The sequence below is a fragment of the Neovison vison genome, chromosome 1, assembly GCF_020171115.1.
Source record: "Neovison vison isolate M4711 chromosome 1, ASM_NN_V1, whole genome shotgun sequence".
NCBI classification, from domain to species: Eukaryota; Metazoa; Chordata; class Mammalia; order Carnivora; family Mustelidae; genus Neogale; species Neogale vison.
In genome coordinates this window covers 162,108,805-162,130,951 of record NC_058091.1, presented here as the reverse complement: position 1 = coordinate 162,130,951, position 22,147 = coordinate 162,108,805, and the positions used below count along the sequence as shown (strand labels likewise).

General features: G+C 59.3%; 1 protein-coding gene across 1 annotated transcript; it reads left to right on the top strand.

Annotated features, from left to right (window-relative positions):
* Positions 1-7,438: 7,438 nt before the first annotated feature.
* Positions 7,439-11,639, top strand: IBA57 (iron-sulfur cluster assembly factor IBA57). The gene is made up of 3 exons (XM_044261654.1): positions 7,439-7,779; positions 10,427-10,773; positions 11,019-11,639. Exons 1-3 carry the CDS (start codon positions 7,439-7,441, stop codon positions 11,405-11,407), a joined length of 1,077 nt encoding a protein of 358 aa, XP_044117589.1. The 3' UTR covers positions 11,408-11,639.
* Positions 11,640-22,147: the final 10,508 nt, after the last annotated feature.

Genomic DNA, 22,147 nt, shown 5'->3' with positions numbered 1-22,147 from the left:
GGGGAGGGGGGGCGGGGAAGGCATTGCCCGCTGGACACCGGCCCCTCCCTGCATGAGTCCTGGCTCTGTCCAGGGTAGGAGCTCCAAGAGCCCCTAGCTCGGATCCCTGAAAGTGGAAGATGTGGATAGAAACTCCCACCCCCAGGGCCTGGCCTAGCGCACCAGGTGTGGGGGCAGTGCTCGGCCCTCTCCCCGGAGACCCTCTGGGCTCTCCGGCTGGCTTCGCTGGGTCAGGACAATAGATCTCCTCCCCTGCTCCCCTGTAGCAGCTCACAGAGGTCACCCAGAGTAGAGTGCCTGGCTTGAGGAACTGGGGGCACTGTGCTGGGTCCCTACTCCCTGAGGCAGCAAATGGGGCTCACTCCCCACACCCCCACCGCAACCACATTTCGTGTTTTGTGCACAGCTGGAAGCAATCCTAGGTCATTCTTGTACAGAAGGGAAGCTGGGGTTGGATGGGCCTGGCCCCTACTGGGCCCCATGCTCTCCATTCCCCACCTAGACAGCTGGACAGAGGCCCTGGGGTGGACAGACCACACCCTCTGGAGCTTGGGACATCATGGAAGTCCCGCAAAGATGTTGGTTCACCTTCTGCCAGGTCATGCTCCGAGCTTTGGCACTGGCCATTCTGGGGGAAGGGGTTCTGGGGCTCCTACCTACCCCTTCTCTGGCCTCCAGCCCCCTCCCTAATTCATACACAGTGTCCAAAACCAAGGAAGCCAAATAAAACTAACTTTTGTTTACAACTGCGTATGTGGGTGCATGTGGGGCATGCACATACGTGTAGAGTGTGCACACATGTGTGAGTGTGAGTGCATGCATGTGTGTGTCCACCGTTGCCCTCCAGGGACATGTTGCTCAGCTCTAGGCTGGCTGGGAGAAGCAAGGCTCAGGCCACATGGGTGCCTCTTTGTGCCACGCAGCAGGGGCAAGGGTTGGGGGCACCACTGGACATGCAGATGGTGAGAACAAAGAAAGAGGGCAGGCCCACATGCTCTGAGCCCAAGGTCGGCCTGCAGTCAGAGGACAGCGGACAGCATTGTCTGCACACTGGCCACAGCCTGCAGCATGAGTGGCAGAGGGGACACTCAGGTGGCGGTGGGGGAGTCAGTTGCTGCCAGCAAAGAGCCCCTCTGACTTGACTTCAGTGACCCCAGCCCCCCTCAGGCCAAGAGCAGGCTGTGACAAGCCCTCCTGGGCTGCAAACCCTCTTTAGTGTCCCCAGGCCACACCCAGACCGGGGTCAGCCTGCTTCTGATGCTCGGGACATGCTGCGTCCCCCAGGGGAGCCCCATCTCAGGAAGTCCTAGAGAGCCCAGCCAGTTCAGAATCAGAGCAAAGACACATGTCCCCTCTGTGGGAGAGGAGGTCTCATGGGGGCCGAATGCCCCTGATCTGTGTGCTGCTGGCATGGTCAAGCCTGGGGGAAGCTGGTCTCTGCAGTGGAGCTGCTGTGTGGCCTGGGCCTCCTCCCAGCATGGGGTCTCCAGAGGACGTGGCAAAGGCCAATGGCTCTTGTCACCAGCCCAGGACTGACACCATTTCCACTGCACCTACAGGCTTGCGAGATCCAGGAGCAAACAGGACCCTTCTGGTTGGGTCAACCTGTTAACAAGCACACATGGGATGGGAAATTGGATTGTGGCCATTGGAGAATGCCATCAGCCGCATGGTTCCTGCAAGCCTTGGTCATCAGCCTTGCCCAGGATGGGGACTGCTCTTGGGGACTTGGTGGTTGCTTGAGGGCCCTTCCTAAACCTTCTGTGACATCTCTCTGTAAATCACCTCTAGGGTGTGTCCTGTCCTGTGACTGTATCTCTATTGCCCTCCCCCAACCCCATTCTTAATTGTTGTAGATGCACTTTGAGGCAGTTTGCGTAACAGGAAGAGGACCTGCCAGGGGGCTGCTGGGGAAACAGGTTTGCTGTGTGTGCCTGAATACAGAAGTCAGATATGGGGGGAGGCTGAGTGTCAATGCCCAGTGATTTGTACCAACACTGGCCTAACTGCCACAGTGAGGGTGTGTTTGTAGATGAGATTAACACTGACGGTCAGCACCCTTTGGTAAAGCAGACTGCTGTTCCCAATGTGGGTGGGCCTCATCCAATCAGGTGATGGTCTGATGAGCAAGGCCACGGTTCCTGGTCAGTCTGAGAGTTATATTTGTGTCAGCCTTACCGGCTGGGTGGCCAGAATGAGCATGGTTCTGGGAGTGTCTTTGAGGTGATGTGGCATGAAATTCACACTAACTTGCAGACTGAGTAGAGTAGATGCTCTCCCCAGTGTGGGTGGGCCTGACCCAATCAGGTGAAGGCAGAGTAGAACAAAAAAGGGGAGTCAGTGGGAACTCACTTTGCTGGAGTGTTTGAGCTGGGACATCAGTCTCCCACCTTCAGATACAGAATCAGGATGGAACTACACCCCATCTCTCCTGGGATCCTGCCTGCCCTGCAGATTTCAGACTCCTTAGCCCCATAATCACACGAGCCAATTTCTTAAGCTAAGCCTCTCTCTATATATACATATCCTACTGGTTCTGTTTCTCTGGACAGCCCCAGCTACTACACATCCCATCCCATCCTATCCCATCCCAGGGACCCATCAGTTTTGCGACCTCACCACAATGATGACCTTGGTTCTGTTTCCACACACTCACTCCCCATGGATGTCACAGGCTGCCCTGGGCCTGCAGGGTCCCTCATGAGGTGGACACAGCCCCGATCTGACGCTTGAACCACTGCCCTACGGGACGAGGCACCGAGGCTCTCCAGGATGTGAATTCCCAGAGGTGAAAACCGACCTCAGCAGCCTGCCTGGCACTTGAAAAAACACCTCCCCATGAGTGCCTTGGTTTCCCCACGCACCTGGGATGGCCATGAGGATGGAGGACTGGACTTGGGGTGCAGAACGGCCCCTTATGGACCCTCCATCTTCTGGAGCATGCCGCAGGCCAGAGGAAGAGCCCAGGCCTTCAGGCCCTCCTCATGGCCATATGGGAGAGTGGGTCCCCAGGCCAGGCTGGTGGGGAAGGGCGTGGCCAGGGCAGGATCAGACGGGATGGCCTTCTTGTCTGACTGTCATCTATTTCCATGGCCAGAGCCAACTCACCAGCTGCTTGGGGAGACTGTGGAGGGAGGTGGGGAGGGGCTGCTTGGACGCTCCTAGAGTGGGGGCTGCTTCCTCCCCGCCTTTGGGAAGGGAGGAGACCATGAGGAGAGAATAACAGGAAACCACCCCTGGTCCAGCAGTGGCTGGGAAGTAGGGTCCAAAACCCCCATGCCTGCCCATTTCCCGGCTCCTGACCCCTCCCGGGCTCATGGCCTCAGAGGGGGGCGATGGCCCACGGATCCAGCTGCTGGACCCAGGCTGATGAGTGGGGTTCCCTGGGGGCCTCCATGGCCCAACAGGCCCCAGCCCCTGACCTTCCACCTCCAACGAGGCCGGGGGGGCAACCCATGTGCAGGGAGCCCTGCTGGTGGGGTGGCCTGAAGACCAGAGAGGGCTGTCTGGAGTGGGAGACCTGGACTCGCGGGCAGGCGGACGCAGCCACTGGCCATGTGTAGCTCCAGGCCCCTCAGTGGCTTGGGGGAGACCCGAAGGTTTCATCAGACTTCATCTGAGCAACGTGCACGTCCCCAGTCTTGCTGGAGGCAGCTGCAGTGCTGAACAGTGCCAAGCAGGATCGGCTTACTGCCCAGTGGGAAGGTCAGGGACGGTTCCGGGTGGCGCCTGGGCGGCTGCTGGCCAGCCCTGCAGCAGGGCTGGTGGGAAGCACATTCCTCTGCTGGCTGCGGGCCAGGCTGAGGTGAGGCTGGAGGAACGTGACCCCCAGTCTGTGTCGTCCTGGCTGCTTCCTCCCTGGTCCTCCTGGGCTGGTAGGGGGGTGCCGGGTCACCTGTGGAATGCCAGGCCGGCAGAGGAAGACCTTCTCCACCAAGGGCAAGCAGCCAGGGGAGTCGCATACCAGGACTGGCAGATCACAGCCAGGATGCCAGCCAGGAGGGACACCAAGAGCCTGGGAGCCCCTGAGGGGGCTTCTTTGTGCCCCTAGCACGCCCACCAGCCCAGAAGGACCAGGCACCTCTCAGGTTTGGGGCAGCATGGCCTCAAGGAGGGTTGGGAAGTGCCGGGGTAGCTGGATATGCCGAGGGATCGGCGGGTGCAGGGCCCCGGGTAAGGCTGTCCTGAGGTGTGGGGACTGTGTGCCAACAAGCCCTTCCTGTGGAGATGGCCTGGATGGCGGCTGGTGTGAGGCACCCGTGTTGTCTCGGCCCTGGGGATGAGTGTCCAGACATAGGAAACCAGACCAATCAGCGGGTTCTCCAGCGCCTCAGAAGCAGGCTGGGGCGGGGGTCAGCCTGGCGTCTGTAGCCAGTGTTTAGACCACAGGTGGAAGGCCACAGCCCCTTCATGGGGGTGGGGGGGCTCAGGGTGCACGTGGCTGCACCAGCCAGAGTTTTCCCCAAGAGGTGCCCTCAGCATTCAGTCCTGAGGACACCTCCCAGCTAACCCCAGGGGACACGCTGCAGGGGGGCCTCGTGACACATGGCAGCTCCACCTGCTTGATGCAGGTGTGGGGAGGGGAGGCCATGTGATGACATGGAATGGCGGGGCCCTGGGGAGCTGTGGGCGGAGGTGTTTGGCAGGCTGTGGGTCTGGAGTGCACACATGGGTTTGCAGTGACCCATGAGTGGTATGGCAGGTCAGGTGAGGTCAGATGGCACCGCACAGAAGGGCCAGGCCATACATGCCCACAGCGCTGCTACAGGGGCTCAGACAGGTGGACCAGGAGTGGAGGGGCAGGGGGCAGGGAGCACAGGCTGCCTGAAGGGTAGGGAGGGCCTGTGGGAATTTGTGGCTACCCTGGCTGTGGTTCTGGGGAGCGCAGGTGGGACTCAGAGACAGGGCTGTGTCTCAGAGCACCCCACAAAGGGGAGCATGGTCCAGAGACAGCGGCTGATGGGGGAAATGGAGTTCCAAAGCTCTGCCTGGGTACAGATATGCGCTGCCAGCATCCTCGTGTAGAATCTCTAACCTTCCCGTGTGACTGTCCGGAGATGGGCCCTGGGGAGGGAGTCAGGGTTCCCTGAGGTTAGAGAGGTGGTGGAGGTCGGGGAGGGGGAACATAGGAGAAGGGACACCAAAGACAAGAATGCACTGCCTGCATGCCACGGAGAGGGACCTCACCAGAAACCTACCCTGTTCTGGGACGCTGGAGACACACAAGTCTGTGTCTGGAGACGGGAGTTGTTTAGGCCCCAGTCTGAGGCACCTGTTATACAGATAACTGATAACTGGCACACGGAGGGAATGGTGTGGCGAGTCCTTGAAAAGTTAGACACGGGATCACCATACAATCTGGCAATGCCACTTGGGCTCTATACACCAGTGACAGTGGGATTACTAACAAGAAGCATGGCCCAGGTTCCCGGCACAGAGGCCCTAAAATCCTTGGAGTTCTCAGTGCTGAAAGCCATGAAGGCAGCTTCTGTTGCATAATGAGGTGACTTTGGAAAGCCCCTCAGGGTGGGGGCTGGTGGCCAGGGGACCAAACCCTGACCCCAGGGTGTGAAGTGTCAGTCCCACCCCCTAACCTAGGGAGGGGGGAGAGAGCCAGAGGTGGGATCCATCACGCCCCACCAACGGCCTAGAACTGAATCCATCGGGCCCATGGACAAAGCCCCCATAAACCCCACAAGGCCAGGCTTGGAGAACTTCTGGAGACCAGGTCAGATGTAGGGAGAGGGATGCCGGTAAGGACCAAAGGACGGGGAAGCCCCAGGCCCCTGCCCCAGGGCCTTGCCCCCATTGTGTCCTCCATTGGCTACTTCTGAGTCGAGTCTTACCACAATAAAGGGGTTAATGCAGGAAGGAGAATGTTTCCCTGAACCCCGTGAGCCGCTCAGCACGTGCATGGAACCCGCTGAGGGACCGTGGGGACCTCGGTTCTGTCGCGAGGGCCAGAGTGCGTGGGGGCCCAAGACTTGTGATTGGGGTCTGCAGTGCGGTGGTGTGTGGGCCTGAAGTGTGACTGCGTGGGGGATGAAGCGGTCTCCCTCTGCGTGGGCGTGACGGAGACTCCGCGTCGGGTGGGGGGTGACGGGGACTCCGCTGGGGGGGAATGGGGGCTCCACGGGGGGCGGGACGCGGACTCCGCGTGGGTATGATGCTGACTCCACGAGGTGGGGCGTGACGGGGACTCCGTGGGGGTCGTGATGCTGACTCCGCGGGGTCATGACGCAGACCTGCGCGGGTCCGACCCTGACTGCGTGTGGACCGGGTCAGAGCTGAGGGCCCCCCAGCTGGTGCGTGGCGCCCTCCCCCCAAGCACACATAATGACCCTAAAAGAGAGAGGGGAAGGACAGAGCAAGACCAGAGGACCCCAGCAGCGTGGTTCCAGCACACCACACCCCAGGGGCTGCGACCAGGGTCTCCAAGAGACGCGCACACACGTGGGAGCAACATTCACCACGGCCAAGGAGTGGAGCGACAAAATGTCCACCATGAGGAAATGGCTGCAAAAACGGCGCTATGTCCACACAACAGAACCCTTCCAGCGCCAGGCAGTCACAGAAGCGCGCACACGGCATGATTCCGTTCGCGGGTCCGGTTCCCCGACGGAGGAGGGATGGGGGTTTCCAGGGCTGGCCGCGGGCAGGAAGGTCACCAGTTTTGGCTACCCACGACGTGAATGCGCTCCACGGGGCTGACGGTGTCTGGATGAAAGGATGGGGATGGCTCCCCACGGTAACGCCAGCGGGAACTCTGCTCCCACAGCAGGGGTAGTGCGGGAATCGGCGCAGGTGCCCGGACCAGGAGCAGCCAGGGGGTGGGGCGGAATGCTGACGGACAGCCCGAGGCCCTGCCCCACCCGCTCCGCCCCGCGGCCAGACGCAAGCCCCGCCCCCCGCAGCAAGTCCCGCCTCACGCGCTCCGTTCCCGCCCCTCCCTGGCAGAAACCCTGCCCGCAGACACAAGTCCCACGGCACACGCTCCGCCCTGCCCCCAGACCCAAGTACCGCCCCCACGCCCCATCCAGGCCCCGCAACCAGACACAAGCCCCGCCCCGTCCGTGCTACTCTCCGGCACGGACGCACACATGCACGCCCCATCCCAGACACAGGTCCCGCCCCACGCGCCCCGCCCCAGATACATGTACCGCCCCACAAGCCCCACCACGCCCCACACAGGTCCCGCCCCACACAGGAGTCCCGCCCCGAAGCCCCGCCCCAGACACAGGTCCCGCCCCGCACGCTCCGCCCCGCCCTCAGACGCAAGTCTCGCTCCACACGCTTTGTCTCCGCTTCTCCCGGGCACAAGCCCCGCCCCGCACAACCCCTTCCCCCGCGTCCACCCGCCCGCCGCCAGGGGCCGCTGTGGCGCCCACCCACCCGGCCACCCCGGCCGCCCCGTCACGCCGCCTCACTCCTTCCCAAGATGGCGGCCGCGGCCCTGCTTCGGGGCGCGGTCCCGGGACGCAACGGCCCGGCCTGGCAATGGCGGCTGCGCGCGACCCCGAGGCGTCGCCTGGTCCAGGGCTTGGGCCGTCACGGCGACGACCCCACGGACGGCGCGGCTTGGGCCTGCTTCCCGCTAGGCCAGCGCTCCTTGCTGCGCGTGCGCGGGCCCGACTCCGCGCCTTTCCTCCTGGGGCTGCTGACCAATGAACTGCCGCTTCCGGGTCCTGCGGACGGCGCGACCCCGCCCCCAGCGCGGGCGGGCTACGCCCACTTCCTCAACGTCCAGGGCCGCACGCTCTACGACGTCCTCGTCTACCGGTGAGCGCAGCAGCGGAGCGGGGGTGGGGCGTCCCACAGAGGGACGGGCCGCTCCGGGGGGCTGCAGGTCTAGGAGTCTCCCTAAGCCGGGCATCTAGGCGGGGGCTCCCGGAGGCCGGGGAAAGCCGCCCAGAGCGGGGCACGGGGGACGTGGAGGGCATCCAGGGGCAGACACCTGCGGTGGGAGGGATGCCGGAGGGGAGGCTACCTGAGGGGCGTTGTGGGGAGTACACCTGCGGGTGGGAGGGTAGTCCGGGGGGGGGGCCAGTACCCCTGAGGGTGGGAGGGGCACCTGAGGGTGGGAAGGGTCCCCGGGGGAGCACACCTGCGGGTGGGAGGGGTCCCTAGGGGGAGGCCACCTGAGGGTGGGGCTGCGTCCTGAGGGTGAGAGAGGCATTTGAGAGTGGGAGAGGCATCTGAGGGTAGGAGGGGCTCCCGCGGGGTGGGGAGGGCCCCTGAGGCTGGGAGGGGGCACCCGGGGGAAGCACACCTGGGGCGGGAGGCCCTCCTCCCGCGGGGGAGGCCTAACTGAGGGCTGGAGGGGCTTCGGTGGGAGGCTGTCAGAACTGGCACCCCGGGGCGGGCCAGCTGCTCGCACTTGGGTCTCCAGGAGCGCACCTTCAGAGTGACTACTTGGGCTTGGCCCTGCTTGGGAAAGCAGTGGTGGGAGGTTTGCCGTGCTGTGCTGCCGGGGGATGGCCCCAGAGTTGGTGGCCTTTTCCCAAGGGAGGAGGTGAGGAGCCAGGTGCATTTGTCCCCGCTGGCCCTCTTGTTCGGTCCCCTGCTACCTACTTGCGTCTCTCTCAAGGGTGTGTCCCGGGGAGAGGGCCACTTCCCTGGGAGCCCAGCGCCCCTCTGCTTGGTGCTCTCTGGAGTTTTTGGTGTCAGTGGCCTTGTTCCTTCCGCAGGGCTCCTTGTTCTGGCTTCCTGGAGACAGCACCTTGTCTCAGCCGTGGCTCTGGTGTTTTCCATTTGAAGTGGACTTTACTTTTTGGAGCAGTTTTTGGCTCCCCTAGGTTGGAGGGGAGGGGTGGCTCCTGTAGGCATGTAGCCGTCCTTGGGTCCGCGTTGCCCCCCAGCTGATGGACCCGCATTGACGCTCCATCAGCTGGAGACCTCCTTTCCGCGGGGGTTCACTCTCCATGGTGTGCTGTGCTATGGGCTCGGCCGAGTGTGGAAGGATGTGTGCCCATGACCCCAGTACCCTTCCCCCAGTTCCACACACATTGTCTTGCCTCCTGTGATCTGGGGTGACGATCGGGTGGGACATGGGTCACTGCGGAGTGCATGCAGGTTCGTCCAGGCTCCATGTGCTTGCGTGTGCGTCTGCGTGTATGCAGATGTCTGTGACTTGGTAATACGTGTGGGCCCGTGTTATCTTCTGTCACCACGGGGTCCCCTCCTCCCCCTGTGCAGCACACCTGCCCTTCTCAGCCCCAGGAACTTGGCCAGCTGCTCCTCCCCACCTCTCTGAGGGGTGGTCATCTCAGCAGAGTCAAACAAAGGAAGTGGTGTGGAATTGGGCTCGCACACCTTGATTCCCTTTGGCTCAGTCCACCCGTATCACTGTGGACCCGTGGCTCCTGCTTATGGGGATGAGGGTAGACAAGGTGTACCTTGTAGGCTGAGTCCCCAGAGGTGGGGCAGCAAGCCAGCCCCTGCAGCTCCTTCCTCTGAGGGTGACTGGTTTCTCCAGGGCAGCACTTAATGCTGTCCTGTCTGGGGTCTGGGGGGGGACCTGTCCAGCTGGTGAGGTCTGGGGGAGGGGTCTAGGACATCACCTGGTGGGGTCTGGGAGAGGGGTCTGGGACATTAGCTGGTGGGGTCTAGGGGAGGAGTCTGGGACATTAGCTGGTGGGGTCTCGGGGAGGGGCCAGGACATCAGCTAGTGGGGTCTGTACTAGTCGATGGCCTCTCTCACACACACTCCTGGATGGTCTTACCCACTCCCTGTCTTAGTTTCCACGGGGCTGTATGTCCTTGTTTCATCATTCTCTACAACCAGGATCCCAGCTAGGTTCTTGGGTCAAGGCCATCTGCCCTAAGGTCCCCTGCGGTAGGCTCTCCTCTGGGCTCATCTGTCCATAAGCACCCCAACTGTCCCACCTGGTTCCCACACTGGTCATGGGGTTCCAGGGTCCCTTCCGGGGGGATGGCTGCCCAGAGTGGGGGTTAGGGTATTCCTGGGCCCTCCAGAGTTCACCTGGGGGAAGCGGGGGTGGAGGGGGCGGCAGGGGGTGAGCACGGGGAGAGAGTGGCCTTACCACACACCCCCTTGTCCCTGATGTGTGTGCTGTCCTACCAGCTCCACAAGCTTCTGACCCTCTTGAAGTCTGAGTGCCAGCACCTGAGACCTGTGGCCTCTGTGGAGCTAGAGAAGGCAGGTCCTGGCTGTCAGGCTGCTGGTGGCTTTCCATCTCACTGTGAGGGCGCACAGTACCATGTCCCTCATTCCCGGGACTTGCTCACCACCCCACCCCTGGCCGACCCATGCCGTTTCACCCCTTACGTTGTCTGCCCCTTGGGCACGCACCAGCTCTGCCAGTACCCTGGGTTGGGAGGGACCGCGCAGCCGTCCCGGGCAGTCAGCGGAGGTCTGTGGCCATGCACCCGGCCCACCTTCAGGAGCCCCTGTCTTTGCCGGCAGACTCCCAGAATGCGATTGTAGCGAGGTGCCCGCCTTCCTCCTGGAGTGCGACCGCGCGGTGCTGGGCGCCCTGCAGACGCATCTGGGGCTGTACAAGATCCGGCGGAAGGTCATTGTGGAGCCATGCCCGGAGTTATGCGTGTGGTCGGTGCTGCCCTGCACCCCAGTGGAGGCCTACGGGGCTGCGCCACTGCGGGAGCCAGCCAAGAGGACCACCATCCTCGCTCGCGACCCCCGGACCGGCTGCATGGGCTGGCGTCTTCTCACCCAGGATAAGGGCCTGGCCCTGGTGTCCAGCGGCCAGCTGGGAGACCTCCGGGACTATCACCGGCACCGGTACCAGCACGGTATGAGCGCAGGACTGGGACGCGGTGGGCGCGGGGAGCGGCGGGGCTCATGGTGTGGTGGGCTCCTGCCCTGGGAGGTCCGTGGTGAGGGCTCCTCTCCTCCAGCGCTAGCTGGTCACTCCTCCCAAGCCCCCGACCCGTGCCAGACGATAGGGTGCAGAGAGTGGGTCCTGTGGGCAGCGGGGCTCAGGAGGGCCACCCCCAGCCCCCAGGTCTCAGGGAGCTGCTTCCCTCCCACCCCACAGGCGTTCCCGAAGGCGTCCATGACCTGCCTCCAGGAGTGGCCCTGCCCCTGGAGTCCAACCTGGCTTTCATGAACGGTGTCAGCTTTAGCAAGGGCTGCTACATCGGCCAGGAGCTGACAGCGCGCACCCACCACATGGGTGTCATCCGCAAGCGGCTTTTCCCGGTGCGGCTGTCGGGCCCTCTCCCAGCAGGTGGCATCACCCCTGGGTCCTTGGTGCTCACTGAGTCGGGACAGGCAGCCGGCAAGTACAGGGCCGGCCAGGGAGACGTGGGCCTGGCCCTGCTGCGGTCGGAGAAAATCAAGGGCCCTCTCCACATCAGGACCTCTGAGAGTGGCCGGGTGGCCTTAACTGCATCCGTGCCAGACTGGTGGCCCACAGCCAAGTAGCACTGGAAGACCCCTGGCTTCTGTGGGTTCCGGAGCTGCCAGGGGTCATGGAGGGCCCCACCTTTGGTTGGCCCCCACTGCCCATGGTGGTCCCTTTAATGCACCCCCCTCTGGAGGCCCCCCAGAGTAGTGGGCCCCCATGGCTGTGGGCATCGGGGTCGTGCTCCTTGCCCTCTGTGCTTCCCAGAGGGTCTGATGCCCAGCTTGGGCTGTCCTCTCTGGTGGCTCAGTGGCTGGGCCGGGGTGGGGGGTGGGGGGTGGGGGGAGGCGCTGAGAGGGGAGGGCAGGAGCTATCCCATGGCCTGAGGCTGAGGAGAGCAGGCCTCTACCTGCTTCAAGGCTGAGCTGAGTTGCAGCTTCTGCCAGACGAGGGTGGACAAGACCCCAGTTCTGTGGGTTTGTGGGGCATTCCGCCATCAGCCTGGGACAAGGATGGTCCAGAGCCTTGCCCCTGGGCTGCCTGCACCCCTCCATCAGGTGTTGGTTGAAAGGACAGGTGGGCTGTGGGACGTGCCGTGCTGTGTGCAGGCTGTGGGGCGCTCCACCTGTGCACCATGGTCTCAGCAGCATACCCCTCGTACCCTGAGCTGCTCAGGGTGTGGAAAGGAGCTTCTGTCTGCTTAATTTATATGCTGCTGTTTTGGGATGTGGCCGTGTCTGCACAAGAAGAGCTAACTTTCTTCCCTTTTTAAACTACTGATTTCCATGGTCCCGTGCAATGTGAATCTCACGGTCACAGGGTGTCCCACTTAACACCCTGGTGTGGCTATTAAAGTGTGACCCAGAAGCAGCCCATGTGCAACTCTGGCTTCATTTTGGGCGGAAGGTCATGGCACATGGTTCTGGGTGGAGCATGGCAGATGGAAGCTAACAGCAGAGCCCTAGGAAGAGACCTCAGAGGCTGGGATGGCTGGGAGGCACTGGGTCTGGAGCAGATGGCAAGTGGCAGGTTGTGGGAGGCCTGGCCGCCCTGGGCCCCTCAACTCTGCTGCCCCTTTGTATCAGCTATGTGGTTTGCAAATATTTTTTTTCATTCTGGGCTGTCCTTTCCCCTTATCAGTGGTTTCGCCTCCTAGTCAGAAGTTTGTCATTCCATGGGGACCCCCTCCTGACAGGATTTGTCCTTTGTGCTTGGGTGTCATGTCCAGTTGTGGCCGGAACCACTGCCTGGGGAAATGTTCCCTGTGTTTTCTTTTGGGGACCTTACATTTGCTCCTTTGATCTCTTTTGGGTTAATCTTTGTGGACGGCGTGAGAAAGCTTCCAGTCCACTCTGCACGTGTGGATATCCAGCACGGTTTCTTGAGGACACTGTCCCTGACCCACTGAGCATTCTCAAGAGAGATGGAGGCTTTCTGCGTGTCATGAGGATGCTGGGAAGGTGCTCACACTAGCTGAGTCTTTCCACGATGACAGTTGTATTTGATCATAAAAGGAGAGTTAATAACAGTTACAAAGCAGGCTCACTGACCGTTCAATGGGTGACATGGCACGCAGAGCGGGACAGAAGACAGACCACACGACGAACAGAATAACAGAGGGGACAGTTTGGTTGCAAAGCAAACGTGAAGTCAGTCTGGGCGCAGTGAAGACAAGGCCTTGGTCTTGTCCGGGTCAGCTCTTGGCACTTCCTGCTGCTGCTGTTCAAGCAGGGAAGGATGTGGGTTCTACTGGGGGATCGAAGGTGCAGAGCCCTTGGGGGCAGCTGCTTTCTATGTGGTCAGACATAGAGGGGTCATGAGTCTGAAGAGTCCAGTGGTTCTCTGCCAAAACCCTCCCTTTTAAAAGGAGTTACTTAGTCCTGGGCCCCCGCAGCCCTCCTCTGGCTCTACTCTTTATCATTTGGGTTGGGGGCACAGATGACTCTGGTCCCAGAGATATCTGGAAGCTGCAGTCCCCTCAACTGCTGTGTCATTACTGGATCCAGACTCCTGCTTTGACATGAGAACCTCATGGAGCTCTCCACACTTCTTTGCTCTGAGCTGCTGGGCGGGATCCTGTCTTGGGGAGAGATCTGGTTCTTTCTGTTCTGTGCTCTGAGCTGGTGGGTGGGATCCCTGTCTCTGGGGAGAGATCTGGTACTTTCTGCTCCTGTGCTCTGAGCTGTTAGGTGGGATCCTGTCTCTGAGGAGAGATCTGGTCCTTTCTGTTCTGCTCTGAGCTGCTGGGTGAGATCCTGTCCTGGGGAGAGATCTGGTCCTTTCTGCTCCTCTGCTCTGGACTGCTGGGTGGGATTGTGTCTCTGGAGAGATCTGGTCCTTTCTCTCCTGTGCCCTGAACTGCTGGGTGGGATCCTTCTCTGGGGAGAGATCAGGTGCTTTCTGCTCCTCTGCTCTGAACTGCTGGGTGGGATCCTGTCTGTGGGGAGAGATCTGGTCCTTTCTGCTCCTCTGCTCCAGACTGCTGGGTGGGATCCTGTCTGTGGGGAGAGATCTTCTCCTTTCTGCTCCTCTGCTCCAGACTGCTGGGTGGGATCCTGTCTCTGCGGAGAGATTTTGTCTTTTCTGCTCTGTGCTCTGAACTGCTGGGTGGATTCTGTCTCTGGGGAGAGATCTGGTCCTTTCTGCTTCTCTGCTCTGAGCTGGTTGGTGGGATCATGTCTCTGGGGTGAGATCAGGATTGAGTGTTTTAGCCAGCATATGTGTGTATGTGGGTGCATTGGAAAGCACACATATGTGGAGGTGCCTGGGTGGCTCTATCAGTTAAGAGTCTGACTTTGGTTTAGGGCATGATCTCGGGGTCCTGGGATCGAGTCCCACATTGGGCTCCTCCTTAGAGAGGACCTGCTCTCCCTCCTCCTTGCCACTCTCCCTGCTTGTGTGCACTTACTTACCATTAAGTAAAATCATAAGATAAAATAAAATAAACACCCATGTACGTGGGTGACTCTGGGGATATTTCTTCCACACACTGGCTGCTGGCTGGTGAACCGCGAGTCTTCAGGGCTGTTGCTCATGTGTTTTTCCCGGAAACCTGTGTTCTCCAAAACCAACAACACACATGATGCCGGGAAGGGAGTGGCATTTGGTCCAGGGTGCAAACCTCTGTAACCCCCAGCATCCCACAACACAGCTGTTCTCAGCACGAAGCAACAGAAGTGAGGCACGTGTAACATGCAGATGGGCTCTGATTGCTGGGTCTCTCAAAGGGCCTTCGGGGCCCATGGAGTATGGCGGCCCCATGGTGAGAGCCACGGTGCTGAAACACCTGCTCTGACCAGCTTCTTATGCCTGAGCTCCAATTGGGATTTCTCGGAAAGAAACAGCTCTGAAGGCAGGTGGGAGAGTGCCTGAGCACAGGCCTGGCTCACAGCTGCTGTGAGGCCACTCCTGCCCTTGCCCAGCTTGCCCTGCCTCATGGCCTTCACTGTCGTCCTCACCTTGACTCTCTCTCTGGCTTTCACCATGTTTCTCCCCTCGGCCCACCCCCTGTCCTCCCCTTCATCCTCACCATTACTCTCACCATGGCCCTCACTGTGGCCCTCCCCCTGATGCTGCCCAGCTCCAGCCTCCTGCAGTGTGCAGGGGGCAGTGGGGGGAGCTTTTCTGTTGTCACTGGTTTCCTTTGCCCTATGAGCCAAGCTCCCTGCTCCTCAGAGTTGGAACATGAAACACCAGTTTGGGTGCCCCTGTCTCCTCCTGGCTTTGGCCTTCCTGGCATAGCAACGCGGCTGAGTTCCTCAGATTTCTGCCTGCATACCTGCCCATTCAGGTCCTTTACTTGTTAACACTCAATGACCCATGCTGGGAGCTGCCTTGCCAGGGAGGTCCCCTCATGGGGTCCTGCATCGAGGCCAAGCACACTGGCTTGTCTTTCCTCCCCAAGTTGTATCACTGTTATTTTTTTTTGTTGCCGTTGGGATGAGTGCCTATTAAATTCAGTTTAACAGCACAGAAACCCAGTGTAAAGCCCATGTCCTTTCCCGCCTCCTGGAAGTCCCCTCGTTCGGCCAATGTGCCTTTATGGGTGCAGATACTACATTCCTACATCTGTACCCACACATCCCGTGTTGTGCTGCTCTTCTCCAGTCTGGCAGGAGACTGCCTTCTGTATTCTGTGACTCACATTTCCACCCTGGACACAGGTGTTGTGATGGCTACTTTTATGTGTCAGTTTGCCTGGACCGTGGGGAGGCCAGACATTTGGTGCAACACTGGGGGTGTCTCTGAGGGCATTTCTGGATCAGGTTAACGATGGACTGGGGGACTGCATGAAGCAAATGGCCCTCCCGATGTGGCTGGGCCTCACTGAATCAGGTGAAGGCCTGCGTAAACAGACAGGTGGAGGAAGAGGGACCTTGTACTGTCCTACTGACTGACCTGGGACGTCAGTTTTCTCCTGTCCTTGGACTTGCTGAACTAGGTGTATGTGTACGGGCATCATGGTGGTTCCTTCTCTGTAGAGAACCCTAGTACCGCTGTCTTCCCACGGGAAGGACTGAGGACAGGACCTGCCCATTGTTCCTGTGACCGTGTCCTGATGTATTTGATTCTTCCCTGGCTGCTGAGCATGTTGACCATTTTTTGCTACCGCGTGGTGCCTCGAATGTCCTTGTGTTGACGAGTACACGTGTAAGACTTCCTCAACGGCATGAGTGGGGCGGGCGTCATTTCCACAGTGCTCTTTTGGTATCTTTTCTTGGGTAGCCACTACAAATTTCAGTGTGGTGAGGTTAGTTTCCTTCTCTTTCAGGTTTGCTGTTCTGGGTTTTACGTAAGATGTCTGTGTCCATATGGTCTTGATTTTTCTTCTGAAAGTTTTTGTTTTGATTTTTTAAAGATTACTGTATTTGTTTTAGACAGAGAGAGAATGCAGAGGGAGTGGGAATCTGAAGCCAGCTCCCTGCTGAGTGTGGAGCCCAAGGCGGGGATCCATCTCACAACCCTGAGATCATGACCTGGGCCTAAATCGAGAGTGGGATGCTTAACCACCCAGATGCCCCTGTTTTCATTTTTTTTTTTTTAGATTTTATTTATTTATTTGACAGAGACAGAGAGATTATAAGCAGGCAGAGAGGCAGGAAGAGAGAGGGGGGAGGCAGGCTTTCTGCTGAGCAGGGAACCCGATGTGGGGCTCGATCCCAGGACCCTGAGATCATGACCTGAGCAGAAAGCAGAGGCTTAACCCACTGAGCCACCCAGGTGTCCCTGTTTTCATTTTTTAAGTTCGGTTTTTAAATTCATCTCAGCTTGATTATTTTGCTGAAGTAAGGTTCACATAACAATACCCATTGTAGTTTTCTACTTTTAACTTTATATTGAGATATAACGGATGTGCAGTATTACATTCATATCACGTGCACACGTCGGGAATGGAGAATCAGCCACTGTAAAGTGTACGGTTTCATGACATTTAGTACATTTCCATTGTTGGGCTGGCATCCCCGTCATGGCCACCCCCCCCGTGCCAGCAGGAAGCCCATGCCCACTGGTGCCCACCTCCGCCCCCCGCCGCCCGTGCCCCCCCCCCCGCCCCGGTCCTCCGTTCTGTCTCGGACTTTCCCAGGTTTGGACCCTGGCAGGGATGAAATCACAAAGGATGCGGCCTGAACTTGTGTCTGGGTGCTGCCGCCAAGGGTCTGGTTTTCTGGATCCAGACCTGTGGTCCTTGGGGCTATGTCCTTGTGCCGTTCCTCAGCTGAAGGGCATGTGGGCTTAGCTCTGAGGAGAGACCACATACTTGGGCCGTTCCTCAGCCCAAGGACATGTGGGGACCATGCTGCTGTGAGCTCTTGGCCATGGGTTCCTTGTGGGACAGCTCGGTTCTGTTGAGCACATCTCCAGAGCTGAGGTGGCCCGTCGTAATTCCGTGTGTGATCAGCCTTGTAGTAGTGTCCTCAGGCCATGGAATAAACTGGTACCAGTCGGTGGCCTGAGGCACCAAGAGGTGGTCCCCCACCATCCAGGTGTGTGGGGGGCACATGCTCCCTTCCGAGGCTCGGGGCAGAAGCTTCCTGCTTCCTGCAGAGCCTGGTGCGCAGGTTGGTCTGTGGCTCTGTCTTCCCAGGGCCGCCTCTGCCAGAGTGTCTTGAGGTCCCCTTCCCTCTGTATGGGCTTGCCAGTTCTTGGGTCTGGGCCTATCCTGCTGACCTCCTCTAAACTCAGTTGCATCTGCAAAGACCCTGCCTCTCTCTAAGGTCCTGTGATTCTGGGGGTGAGGACTTTGATGCCTCTTTTTCTGGGGGCACCATTCATGCCATGACAGGTGCAAAGTGTGTTTCAGAGGAGAGCTGGTGGTTCTGGTTTCCTGGCTTTCTGTTCTGTTCTGTGCTCCTCTGTTCTCCCCTCCTCTCCCTGGCCTGTCCTGCCCCACCCCTGAGCCACCGTCTTCATCACCGTCGCTTCCTGATAAGCTGCTGGCACATCTCAGAGGCAGTGGTTAGGAAGCAAGGCCCGTTTCTGGCTTCGACAGTGTTCTCTGGCCTCCTGACTCCACTGGCTCTTGCCATTGAAGGCCCAGGAACAGCCCTGTGGAGGCCCCCTGCTGTGTGCTGTGCCCTGCAAATAACTTCCTTCAGCCCTGGGATAAAACGCCATGATGGGATTTTGCATGGACTGACTCTCAGAACATCATGCCCAGGAGACAGCAAGTACGGGTCTTGAAGTTCTTTGGAAAGGCCCACAAGGCAGTGACTGATCTGAGTGACTGGGTCACTAGCAAAGCCCTGGCCGTGAGAAGGTCCCTTTTTGACCACCATAGAAGGGCCAGATTGCCGAATTAAGTCACCCGGTTAATTGTGGCCCTTCATTTCTACTCTAGGAATCTGTGCAGCCCTAATCTTAGCCCTTCAGGGAGGGAAGGCAGCTGTTGTGGGGGGAGGTGGCTCCCTGCTCCATGGTGACTCCCAGACCCTGTGCACTCTAATTTTAAACTGTGAGCATGGAACCGGTGGGGCGGTGGGGGGGCTCACACAAGGTGCTGCTGGCCCTGGAACCAGGGTGCCTGGGGGCTCGTTTTCCTCAGACACGTCAACAAGGTTTTCCAAAGATTTGGCCAAGACTCTGGGCCAAAAAGACCTTCACCTGCATTCTCCAGCATTTGTCTGAGTGGATGCAGCCTAGATCGCCATAATCCTTGCATTTCTTTTGTTAAGATGCTGAACCAGAGTCGCTCCCTGGAACACTGTGTCAGATTGTGGGATCACTCTTGAGTTTCCACTCGAGGGGGTCACCGCAGCTGGATTCCTGTGGGATGCCATGAGAAAACCTTCTGGGTTGATGAGAGCTCCCACTGCACTGCAGTGATCTCCAGCAGGTGGTCCGGAATGGCTGGGGTGGAGGCTGGAAGAGGAATCCTGTTTTGAAAGTAGTTACTACGCTGAGTAATAATGAATCTCAAGCATGTTGCATTTAGTCTGGTGTTCTGCAACCATGATTTTTAAAAAGATTGTATTTATTTGACATGGAACAAACATGAGCAGCAGGAGGGGCAGAAGGAGAAGCAGACTTCCTGCTGAGCAGGAGGCCGATGCCGGGCTCGACTCCAGGGACCCCGAGATCACGGATCTGAGTGGAAGGGACACACGTAATGCCCTGAGCCACCCAGGCACCCCTGATTCAGCACTTTTTAAGATACCATTTGGCCAAAACGCTGTTTTGGTGAGAGAAGGGATGGTTGACTCCAAGGGCGTGCCCTTTGTGCCCCAGAGCGGCCTGTCTCGGGGGCACAGTGAGCCCCCAGTGAATCCACCTGTGCCCTCGAGCAGCCGTTGTCCTTCTCACACGTGTCTGGTGGCTCTGTGCCGTCCCATGTGGCCCTCATCCTGGACTCGCTTGGGTGTTTGCAGTGCATACTCTGTGCCCCTGTCTTCTAGCTCATGGGTTCCCTCTGCCGCCCGGACAGCTGCCCCTGAGCCCTCCTGCTGCCTGTTGGATTTTCTGATCCTTCTTTTTATTGCTATTCTCTGTGCGATGACACACTGGCATGGCACATCTCCCACGGTTCTCAGAGCAGTGGACACAGCTGCAGTAGCTTCCCTCCTGGTCTTGGCATGTCTTGGGCTTGCTGTTGGAAATTGGACACTCCAGACATTACATTGTAGCAGCTCTGGAGTCGGCCTGTGGGGGTCTGTGTTCCTGGTGGTTCTGTGGTAGTATGTGCGCATGGACCATGTCTGTGGGGTCTCTGTGACCTGTGGGGGAGCCATGGCCATCCGTGCTGTCAGCGTGGATAGACCCCCGTACGGTCTGTGTTCCTGTGTCTCACTGGTCCCTGTGTGCAGTCATGGGGCCAATTGCTGCCCCAGGATGTCCCTCTGCTCCCTCTGTCCCACGGGGGCCCCTCACCTCCTGGCTGTGGGTCCCTTTCCCTTGCCTGACCTTTGGGCCTTGCTCTCAGCTCCTGGCTGCAGGCTTGGCCAAGAGCAAGTGGTGGGGGCACCAGGAGCCAGCAGAGGTGCAGGGAGCGGGAGCCCCGCTTCACAGTGTGGTTTCCACTTGATCCCTTACTTCACTGACTGACATCGTCTTTTTAAGAGTTAAGTTTGTGGATACAATTCCCCCTCATTTTAAGAATGAGGCTGTATAGCCTGATCTGCCTCAGGATGCCATCATTTCTCTGTCTGTGTGGCATCGATGGGCACAGAGGTTCTTTCTAATGCTTCTCATCAATGGCAAGGGCATGAGTGTGAACTCTCCTGTTCCCACAACTTGCAGGCCTCCCACTGGGCCAGCTTCTTCCAACCTTTTCCCTTTGTGTCCACCCCCACTCCCTTCCCGAGCACCCCCCGCCCCGCCACAACAAGTAGTTTTAACCCCTTCTATGTTCTTTCGAACTCAAACTCCAGACCTTATGTGGAATTCACCTTTCTCCCCATTAACATTCCCGTTTTGTTCCCGGATCTGTGCAGGCTGTGGTCTCACAGCCATTGGTCTTGCATTCAGGAGAAAGGTGAGACACCATCAGTTGTGGAAACAAGCAAACCATGGCCACCCTGAGCCACAGTCCCTCTACTGCCAACTGCAGACACACTGTCCCTGGGGGCCGTCCACGAGGTCTTTGGAGGGAAGACCTGGAAGGGAGACTGAGCATTCTGGCCTTCCCCCAGGAGCGTGCCTGTGGCTTCCCTCTGGGACAGTCAGAGAGCAGGGGCACTGGCCCCCCCCACCTCCACTTAAGAAGCACTCCCCTCCAACAGTAGAGCACTAGAGGTCACAAGCACTCCCCTCTGCAGGAAAGGTTCCCAGGCCTCAGAGTTTGCAGCCTCTGCTCTGTTCCTGGGGGCGGGGGTGGGGTGTCACAGAGGAGAGTGGCTCAAGCCTTGGGGGGGGTCCTCTGAGCTTGGGGCTCCCAGACAGACCCCTCCGAGCCCAGGGAGAGAGGGGCCTGACAGCATCTTGTGGGATGCAGGGCAGAGGAGGGTGACCTATGGAGGGTCACAAGATGCTGCGAGGGTGGGGGAGGACAGAGGAGGAGGGAGAGCTATGGAGAGTCAAAGAACAGGGAGGAGGACAGAGGAGGAGGAGGGTCACAGGACTAGGGGAGGACAGAGGAAGTGGAGGGTGAGCTTTGGAGGGTCACAGGACAGTGAGGAGGATAGAGGAGGAGGAAGGTGAGCTATGGAGGGTCACAGGACAGAGGGAGGACAGAGGAGGAGGGTGAGCTTGGGGGGGGTTACAGGATGGGGGGCAGGAGGCCAGTTGGAGGCCAGTGAGTCACATGAATGCCGGTTAAGAGATCACTATAGTTGCCATTAACCCCCGGTTACCATGGACCCATCGGTGTCCATAGAGGCAGACGGAGGGACCCCTAGGGCTGGCCCTCTGGCCCATGGGTCCATATTGAGTGTGGGGCTGTGTCTGCACTGGGAAGGGACATCCCAGTGTCCTGGGGCCTACAAGCACCTTCTTTCCATAATGCACCTTCTGGAACCCTGAGAAATAAATGTCTATTTGAGCCTCCTGGTCTGTGGTTTTGTTACGGAGTCTGAGCCAAGACTTGGGTACCTCAGGGCATCTGGTCTGTGCTTAGAGCCTTAGTCCCCACCGCATACAGGGGTGCCGGCTCAGGGGCAAGGGTGAGGCTGAGCATGCCAAGCAGTCCCTCATTGCTGGCTACGGTGGGTCCTCGTTCTCCCTACCCTCATTTCCCCCTCCCTGGGAGCTCTGGACTCCTGGCTTTCACACCTGCTGTGGTGGGGGTCAGCAGGTAGACACACCAGCTAGAGAGGTCCTTGCATCAAGTGGGTGCAGGGCCTGGCTGGGTGTCTTGCCCTGGTACCCACCCTCAGATGGGATCCGTGAGGGTGGGTCTCAGACCTGGGCCGCTGGGGGCAGGGGTCAGCCCCTTCCCAGGAGACTCTCTGGGTCCTGGTTAGGCCCCACCAGGCAGAGGCCACCTGTCCTCCAGATGGGCCTGGCATTTTGTCCATGCTTGTCCCTACAGCAGGGCCATGGGGATGGAGTTGGGGACAGCCTTCCTGGGGGCATGTTTAGCACTGGCCACTGTCTTGCCTGCCCACCCCTGGCCCATGGCCGGGAAGGTCCCTGCCTGGGTTCTCAGGGATCCCCACTCCCATTTAAAAGTGCCATGGACACCCAGCCAGGCCAGGTGCTGCTCCAAGGACCAGGGATAAAGAATCTGCCTTTGGCATGTGTGTGGTGGGGTCAGATTGGGGCTGGTGCTGGGGCCTGTGCTGGCTTCTGGCTGCCTGCCTTTACCCCCTTCCAGAGGCTCAGGACTTCCAGATGACCATTGCTCCTCGCTTCCCCTCTCCCCTCTGGCTGGTTCTGTGTCACTTTCT